Genomic DNA, 9,664 nt, shown 5'->3' with positions numbered 1-9,664 from the left:
TTGATATCGGCTGCTTAGTTTTATACCCAATGCAGAATTCACTAAAAATTGTCAATTTGAAAAATAAGGCAAAAGCAGAAAAAAGCAGAAGCATTGGATATCCAATATAAACTACGTTAACCTTAAATATGCAAACCAACATGCAAATAACGAATGCTTCTCTGTTGTTTTGACAGTGAGAGAAATGATTTCAACAGCAGTCTTTACAAACTCTATTTGTAAAATGCGTAATGTGTTTGTGTCTTGACCTCACAGGAAGTTGCCCTTGAACTATACTTGGAAGTTTGACTGAATAAATTATTCCTGGACTTTTGAATTATTAATCTTGTCTGCATGATATGCAAATTGGACTTCACTATGTCCAGTGTCACAGCATTGGGTTAGAAGCTGTATCAAGTTGCTGGCAAAGAATTTCTGTCAAGGGATCAGGGCCTTCCTACGGAATGGTAAGTTATAATGCAACTCATGTCACTCAGGTATACAAAGTAATGCCGGGCTTCCCATTAAGGGTTTCTTTTAAAAGTGGCCTGTGAGCAGGTAAGTTTTAAGTAGTGTGCAAATGAACTGTCTGAACTGTCATTCATAACATGTAGAACAACTAGAATAACTAAAAGGAAGTCATATTTTTTCTCCTGCATTTATTTTTTACTTAATGTAGTGTCTTTTTAAATTGCCAAATACTAAACTTATTCTAAAGAGGTTTATCACATTTGCTAAATGTGACAACATACTGGTAACATATTTCAACAAAAAGAGTAATCAGGTTTACTTAAATATAACTACTTACAGAAAAAAATTTAAAGTTCTTAAATCATATGAAACAATATATATAATATTTCATGTTTAGAAAACAGTATGTGAGAGGGACTCTCCAGGCATTCTAAAAATTAAATTTAACATGTATGTTTGTAAAAATGACAATTATGTTTGTAAAAATTACAATTGTTCAAGAGTATAATTCGCTAAGGAAAAATGGGAACTTGTAAAAACTATTGCTAGTATACATTTCAGAACTTTTTATAATTGGTGTTATTTTTTAAAAAATTTTTAAACATATAATTTGATACCTTACTATCACTTGTTAGTACCTTGACTTATGATGTGAATTCTGGAATATATAAAAAGTGAAGTTACCAATATTAAATGATTGTACCTTTTCAGTATGAATATATATTTGTTTATTCAAATTGTTTATTAATGAAAATAGCAATTAGCTAAAAAATACTCATATTGCCATGTAAATTTGCCTTAAAGAATCAGTCAAGGATTAAAATGCACAAATGATCTTTGTTTAATTGTGATAATTATAAGAAAAAACAATTTAAAACTAATAAGCTATCAAATATATTTTTAAATTTAAGCTTCAAAACTGTATATTTTCAAAAGGCTGACTAGAACTACAGGGAAAGAAACATTATTCCAAATTAAAAACGCATACTACTGATTTGCTTATGTGAGTAAATGGAATATTGTTTGTAATTTAATAATCTAACAGGTTTAGATATATGTTTGGATATATAATTAAAGATTTCGCTCTAATTACCAATAGCTAAAAAAAAAAGTTAAAAATAATTCATCCAACACAGCTATAACCTATTCATCAAGATTTGTTTCCTAAAAATTAAAAACACAACCACTAGAAAGTAGAAGAGAGAGTATTAATTTTTCATGAGGAATTTCCCTTCAATTGAAGAATTCCCTTAAAAGATCAGCTTCGTTCATCAATTTGTAGAATTGTAATGGCCACACTAGAAACACACTCAACTACAAACATCATCTAATTTGGACTCTAATACCCAGAAAATTGTGGGTCGTGGTGAGGTTGAAATTGGCCAGCAAATATAAGACAGCTTGGCATTTATAAACCACAGTTTATTAATATTAAGGACTTAAGAAAATTATTTTAAGAATAAAGTAAAAGTATCAAAAAGATTATAAAATGTCATAAACAGCACAATCTCATTTTTGTAAAAAATAAATTCAAATAAATATTAAACTATAAGAGCATATCCAAATATTAGGAGTAGTTGGTTTACAGACAATTTTCATTTCTTCTTTTTGCCTACCTGTATCTTCTTAGTGAGTGTTACAGAATAACATGCATTTTTAAAAGTTATTTTTTTAAAAAAAAGGATAAAGCAACCCGAGGAGCAGGACAAAGGTGACTAGTCATTCATTTTCCTTATTCCAGTTCTGGTATTCTCTACCCCTACTACCTCTCTGAATCTCCATTCCCAGTGGACAGCTCGAAGCAGAAGACTTTTGCCTGGCTGCAGCACGGCCCCTGACTTGCCCAAGTGGTAGATATCAGGAACCTGGCAGATGGATTTGCACATGTCTTCATGGCTCTCTTTTCCTGCCCATGGCAGTCAAGCCTTCCTGCTGCACAGAAGCTACTGACATAAGTCAGAGCATTTAAGAACTGCATCATCAGAAAAGTAAGAGTGAGGACTAGAAAAAGAGGAAATTCAAAATGAAACAAATGAGGCTTAAGGAAACTTACTATTGTCTTAATATTCCATTGAGTGTGCGCACCTGCGTTTTGAGTGATCCCAAGATAACGAAGTTGCCTAGATCTGAACTCTGAGGAGCTCCGACATTTAAAGCTTGGGCAAATAGTCTATAAAGAGAAAAAGGAGGACAGTAAGGAGATTGCTATATCATCGAAGGCAAGGAAGAGAGTGCTTCCAGAAGTCTTGGAATTGAAAGCAGAGGGGAAGAGAGTTAAAAAAAAATAGTGAAAATTTACCACCAGCCTATAAAACAAAGTCTATTTTTTAAAAAAGGCCATTAGCCTTTTGGTTATAATTCTAGAAATCCCGATAGTATCAAATACATGGTTATTTGGAGAAACAAACAGAAAATCCAGATAAACTGAAAGGAAAAAGGACACATTAAAAATTATTCGTATCTCATCCCTAGTGATAAAACTCTTAATACCTTGGTACATATCCTAGACTTTCTGATACTTATTAAATTCAGATATAAATTCCTAATTTTTAAATTAACCTTACTTAAAAAAATGATCCTGAAGATATACATGAAATTTTACCTTTGACGAATGTGTGTCTAAAAAAAGCTACCTAACTACTACAATTGCCCATTTTGAATATTAGTCATATTATGTGCAGCACAAGATTTATACTGAGATAGAGCAATGAATGGGCTTATCTGACCTTAGAGGAAATATTTATAAAAGTGTTTTCCAAACAGTCAAATGTTTATTTCCGTCTCCACGCAGCAAGCCTTTACAGACCATCTCCTATCTGGTAGGCTCTATGCCAGATGTAGAAGATAAACACGAGTAAGTTAAAGTTGCAAGAAATTTGAAGAAACGTAGTTTACAATGAGCGCATAAAATGGGGGAACTGAATCTTGACTGGTGGGTCAGAGAGTCTGTCTTGGGAAGCCCACACTTAAACTGATGTGCAGATATAAGGGCAGTGTACGTGATGGGGCAAGGGTCACAGGGGAAAAGGTCAGTGAGAAGGGATTCGGTGAACTAAGCATTGGGGAAGTTCTCTGTGCATTCAAAGGATAGGAAGAAGGAGAGCAAGGAGGCAAGTCATGCTAGGTAAGGCTGAAGTGGCCTACAGGAGCCAAATCATACATGCCTTAAATCCTCATCAAGGATTCAGACTTTATTACCTAGACAGTGGAAGGACATTTAAGTGTTTTGGCTGAGGAGAGTTAATATGATCCGAATTTTGGTTATAGTTTTCAAGATTGTCTGGCTCTCAGGTTGAAGGTGGACTGAAAGGGAGCCAGAGAAGATGTGAGGAGACCATAGAAGACACAATACAGTCTAAGACAAAGATCATGGTGGCCTGGACTAGAATGGTGATGAAGGTGATGGACTCGAGAAATAGTCAAACACGGCAGGCAGCAAGACTTGGTAGCTTCGTTGTTATTGGAGATAAGCTACAGCTGACTTCAAGGATGTTGCTTAGATATACTATAAGCTTTCAGCAAATTGTGGCCACTCTTGTTATCATTACTAAGATTTTAAGCTTCATATTTTCAAGTTTAAAAAAATCATGTTTTGAAACTGGAATTATATTCAGATTTAGTAAAATAGCCACAATTCTTTGACAATATGGAAACAAAATAAGATCTATTAAAATAGCAAGAGTGGAGTTAGAATTCCTGTGTCCTCTCCTAGGTTGTGGTTCAATTAAATCTAACTCAGCAGACTTGGTGGAACAGCTGTGGTTGAACAGCTGGAGACAGAAGAAGGAATGAGATGCTCCACTTATTTCGTGGCACCGTTTCTTGGCCTCTTTGCTATTTGTCAAGTCCTCTATGTGTGTTTCCACCTCCAGGCCTTTGTGTGTGCTTTCCTTTATGTCTGGGATATTTTTTACCATTATATGACATGCATTTGTTTGTTTCCTGGTTCTAGCCCAGAGAGTATAAATTGTTTGAGATTAGGAACTTTGACTCAGTGCTGTTATCCCCAGTGCCTACCATATAGTTCGAAGGTATTCAATAAATATTTGTTAAAATAATACATTAGTATTATTTATATAGTATTATCCGTATATGAATACGTATGTATGTGTGCTCCTTCCTAATATAATCAACCTTTCGTAGTTCAAATTTTAAGTGTTTTTTAAATATTATTATTATGTTCTGTGCAGTTTTGTCTTTAGTCATAGTCTAGTGTTTTAAACTTCTCTTTCTCTTTTTTAGGAGTGGAACACATCTTGCCCAAATTGGCTGGCGGCAGAGGCTGCCCTGGAAAAGTACTACCTTTCCATTTTTTATGGGATCGAGTTTGCTGTGGGACTCCTGGGGAATAGTGCTGTTGTTTTTGGCTACCTCTTCTGTCTGAAGAATTGGAATAGCAGTAACGTTTATCTCTTTAACCTCTCTATCTCAGACTTGGCTTTTTTGTGCACGCTTCCCATGCTGATTAGAAGTTATTCTCATGGAAAGTGGATATATGGGGACATGCTCTGTATAAGCAACCGGTATGTGCTTCATGCCAATCTCTACACCAGCATTCTTTTTCTCACTTTTATCAGCATTGATCGATACCTGCTCATGAAGTATCCTTTCCGGGAACACTTTCTGCAAAAGAAGGAGTTTGCTGTCTTAATGTCTTTGGCTATTTGGGTTTTAGTAACCTTAGAGCTACTGCCCATACTTCCTCTTATAAATCCTAATATAGCTGCCAATGGCACCAACTGTATTGATTATGCAAGTTCTGGGGACCCCCAAAACAGCCTCATTTACAGCATGTGTCTAACGTTCTTGGGATTCGTCATTCCTCTTTTGGTGATGTGCTTCTTTTATTTCAAGATTGCGCTTTTCCTAAAGCAGAGGAGCAGGCAGCTTGCTACTGCTTTGCCCCTTGAAAAGCCTCTCACCTTAGTCATCATGGCAGTTGTGATCTTCTCCGTGCTTTTTACTCCCTACCACATCATGCGGAACGTGAGGATCGCTTCACGCCTGGAGAAGTGGAGGAAATACCAATGCGCTCAGGCCGCCATCAACTCCTTCTATATTGTGACTCGGCCTTTGGCCTTTCTGAACAGTACCATCAACCCCGTCTTCTATTTCCTTATGGGAGATCACTTCAGGGAGATGTTGATGAGTAAACTGAGGCATCAATTCAAATCCCTTACCTCCATTAGAAGATGAGGCCTTGGACTGATGTTTCCATGCAGGGAAAAGTGAGATGCTTGTGTAACAGAGTGTTTTATATGTGCAGCTGTAGGCCAATTACAGTTTGGTTCAACTCACAGATGTAAATCAGAGAGGGACAGACCTGACACTGCTTTAAGGACACGTTGCCTGTGGAGTATGTGAAAAGAAGAAAATGGGAAGTATTTATTGGTTTCTTCACCTAAGAACTGAAAGGAGTTGGACTGGCATTGTCTAATGTTTGAGCATGGAAGTCCAAAACCCTAGGTGTTTCAAGACTTTCTCAATCAGTGTAAAAGGAACAGCAGAGAAGTAAAGCATCAAATAGTCTGTATTTAATCACTGGTCAGATTGTAAAAAAAGAAAAAATGTGTTGGCAGCATTCTCTGTGTTATTCTTATTGCTTGATCTTATAACTCAGTGTGAAAACCGAGTAACAAATTAGGCATACACCATTAAAGACTGTTGTTAGAAATCGTGCTCGTGAACAAAATTGATAGTAAACCATAGCAACAAGCAAGAAAGCAATGTGTTGAGTTAAATGATGCCTACATGACATTTCTTTATCTTGATCATGAGTTGGGGTCAAACTGTAACTATAAGTCCTATTTTGTTGTATAGTTTTCAGTGCAATGAATCGTATTAAATGGCACCTAAGGAGATGGTTCAACAAAGAGAGAGACAGGTTTGAGCTTGTCGCTCAGGGAATTTAGGTGTAAGTGATTGCTCAAAGAGAGACCACGGAGAGTGACAAAAATCTCAGAGTTATAGAACACAAAGTGCCTATCAGAACACCCAAAGCAAGACAAAACAGAACAAAGCTAAATGTTTTTGGACAACTTTATCTCAAAGACAGTGACTTATATCTGGGATAAGCCTTGTTTTCACAGAACATTACATATGGCCATTGAAGGAAGTGTTCTAAACAAATGTCCTTTTTTTTAAGATTATTTATTTGAGAGAGAGAGAGGGAGGGAGGGAGCATGAGTGGGTGTGGGGAGAGGCAGAGGGAGAAGCAGGCTCTCCGCTGAGCAGGGAGCCCGATGTGGGGCTCAATCCCAGGACCCTGGGATCATGACCTGAACCGACTGAGCCACCCAGGTGCGCTAAACAAAATGCATTTTATGAAATTGTAGAATATAGGGAATATTTATGTGCATATCAGAATAGATTAACCAGACACCACTCCGTGCTGCAACACAAATATAGGGAAAAAAGAAATGGATGGTACATTAGCTTTTTAAAGTCAAATAAATATCATGTAATAATTTGCTTGTAAGCAACAAAATGTGTCCAAGGCCATTTATCTATCTCTTTGTCTTAAAGTCATTAGCTGTAACATGAAGGATACAATAAGCATTATGAGTACAAAGAAATAAAATCCTATTGTCCTTCCTGTTCTGAGATACTCTGGTGCTATGATATTCTGACATTACAAAAACCTAAAATACTCCCGGTTATTGCTTCCACACTCGAAGCTACTGAGATATTATAAAAACATATTACTCAAAAAGGATTTATTTTCTTACTTATTATTAGGCTTCAAGATATTTTTTCATGACCTGCCTTTATTGTCAATATTTAAAAAATTTCAATGTGATTTCATAACTGTCTGATAATAAGCTGAAAACAGAATCTCCTGAATTTCCTTGTCAAAAAAGGCCACAAAAGCTCCTTAGGAAAGAAGTAATTGCTTATTTCTGCAAACTTAGAAACATATAATTTAATACTAATTTGTATTTTATGCATGGATTTTAATTTGTAAAGGTGGAATTCAATTTGCCCCACCCATACCCAAGGGAGTAGTGGACTCTTTTAAGTACGTACAGTGAGCTATTTTATGAAACCATAAACTCTCTGATATATCTTGTAACCAAACTGTTAAGTGATTTCATAGCACATTTCTTAATCCTTTTCTTGCTCAAATCTATCATCCGGTAACTTAATCCTCAATAGACTAAAGAGAACTACACTAAATTATAAGAGCTATCCATTTACTTTTTGTATTAGGTGGTTGTGAAAATCATAAACAATAAATAATGGAAATCCTTCTTGGATTTGTAGTTTTCAAAGGAAATGATGTTGGGCTTTTGTGTCTTGTCTTTTTAATTGATTCCTTATTGTTTTTAGAAGCGCAGCATTTTGCAATCTGGGCCTGTCTACATTATCATACGTTATCTCCCACCACCATTGTCACAAACTAAACCCTCCAGCCAAAGATGGCTACTTCATTCCGCTATATGCAGACCCTTCTTCACTGTATACTACTGGATACTCACCCCTGTCCCATTACGCCCGCAAATAAAAATTTTAAGCATCTTTTAAGGTCCATGTCATCTGTCCCTCCTTCTTAAAGCCTTCCTTTAGATCTTATCCACCACTAATCTGGGAATAAATCTATCTATCTCTGGGACTTAGACTGCTTTTAAGTACTGCTGTAATGAAATGCATTATTTTTGGCCTTAGAATATAGTTGTTTGGGTTCGTGTCAACTCTAAGATCTGTGAATAGAAGAACCACATCTAATTTTTCATTGCTCTTCTAGCACCCAGCAAGGTACATGAATGAATGTCCTACAAACCGAATTTGAATTCAGTGCTCCTTTTTAGTGTGTATAATTGAGCGACTTTCTGTCATCACTGTTTTTATAAGTACTGCTATTTTATACAAAGAATAGAGTGTGTAAACACAAACATGTGTGCCAGATGCCATTGCCTTATCCCTTATATTTTCTTCTATACCTTTGAGCATAGTTTTAATTGATGCTTAAAATCTGTGTCTGCTAGTTCCAAACTTGGGTCGTATCAAAATTGATCTCCATTGATTGCATTTAGTATGGCTACAATTTCCTGCTTTTTCATATCTAATACATTTAGATTGTATCCTGGAGATTTTGAATAATATAGAGTCTCTGGATTCTCTTACGTTCCATTGGAGAGTAAAAATATTTTATTTCATGGCTGAACTCAAGCCAAACTCTGCAATCTCATTCCAGTTATTTTAGCCTTAACTGAGCTGCTTAGAATCTATCCAGCACATCCAAGTTCAGAGGTTAGCTAGAGACTTGAGTAGAGTATATATACAAGATGCACAGTTCCCTTTCTGTGACTCTCTCTTCTCCAGGATCCTTCCCCTTCACTTTCCAGTTGCTCAATTCACCCTGAACTTGTCCTTTGCTTTCTCATGCCAGATAGGCTGTGGGTTTCTTTCTGAATTTTAGCAACCCTGCATGGCCTGATAAGGACCTGCACCCAGGGTAAAATTATTTAAAGATGTAACTAGGAATGTCACTCGGTGCCTTTTACTTCTGCCAAGTATTGATCCCCTTCCTATGCCTTCTTTCGTTCACTCTCTCTAGTGTCTATATGTAGTTGGTTGTTCATGTGTTCCCGGAGTTAAGAGATGTTCCTTGCAGGAAGTGTGGTTTGATAGGAGTTACTCGGCCATTCCCAGAGCAGAAATGTTTCCCCCTTAGAGGTTAATGAGCTTAACTAGATAATATAACTCTATATCCTAAATGGTTTAAATTCCCACTCATAGCTTCTAAATATTCTTAAGGGCTTACTTCATCTTGACCATCATTTGACTTTAGCCTCTGCACTTATTCATGCTTTCTCTCTTTTCCCTTGTACCAGTTTTCGTTTTAAACCTAACCTCTGCAGTCATTTCTAACAAAAGAGCAGTTAAAAAAAAAAACAAAAAACAATAATTTTCCTGAAAGCAAATAGCATTCACCGCCCACTGTCCTGCCTTTTGCTGGTCTCCATTCCTTCCTCCTTCTAGGTCCCCACTCCATGCTTTGTGAAGAGTAATTTTGCCCCACTTGGAAACTGTGGTACTAAAAATATTGGAGTACTCCAGTGGTCTTAACAAAGAACTTTTTTAAAACAAATATGTGATGGTATTAAGGAGGGCACTTGTTGTGATGAGCACTGGGTGTTACATGTAAGTGATGAATCACTAATTTCTACTCCTGAAATTAATATTACACCATAGGTTAACTAACTAGAATTAA

At 36.3% G+C, this 9,664-nt stretch overlaps 1 protein-coding gene across 1 annotated transcript; it reads left to right on the top strand.

The window, feature by feature from the left end:
- The first annotated feature begins 353 nt into the window (after positions 1–353).
- Positions 354–7,968, top strand: SUCNR1 (succinate receptor 1). The gene is made up of 2 exons (XM_008707058.2): positions 354–446; positions 4,693–7,968. The coding sequence occupies exons 1-2, from the start codon at positions 444–446 to the stop codon at positions 5,644–5,646; spliced, it is 957 nt and encodes a 318-aa protein (XP_008705280.1). The 5' UTR covers positions 354–443; the 3' UTR covers positions 5,647–7,968.
- The last annotated feature ends 1,696 nt before the right edge of the window (positions 7,969–9,664 follow it).

This window comes from Ursus maritimus, unplaced genomic scaffold, assembly GCF_017311325.1.
Source record: "Ursus maritimus isolate PB19 unplaced genomic scaffold, ASM1731132v1 scaffold_20, whole genome shotgun sequence".
NCBI classification, from domain to species: domain Eukaryota; kingdom Metazoa; phylum Chordata; class Mammalia; order Carnivora; family Ursidae; genus Ursus; species Ursus maritimus.
The sequence above is the reverse complement of the archived record's forward strand: the minus strand, read 5'-3'. Positions and strand labels throughout refer to the sequence as shown.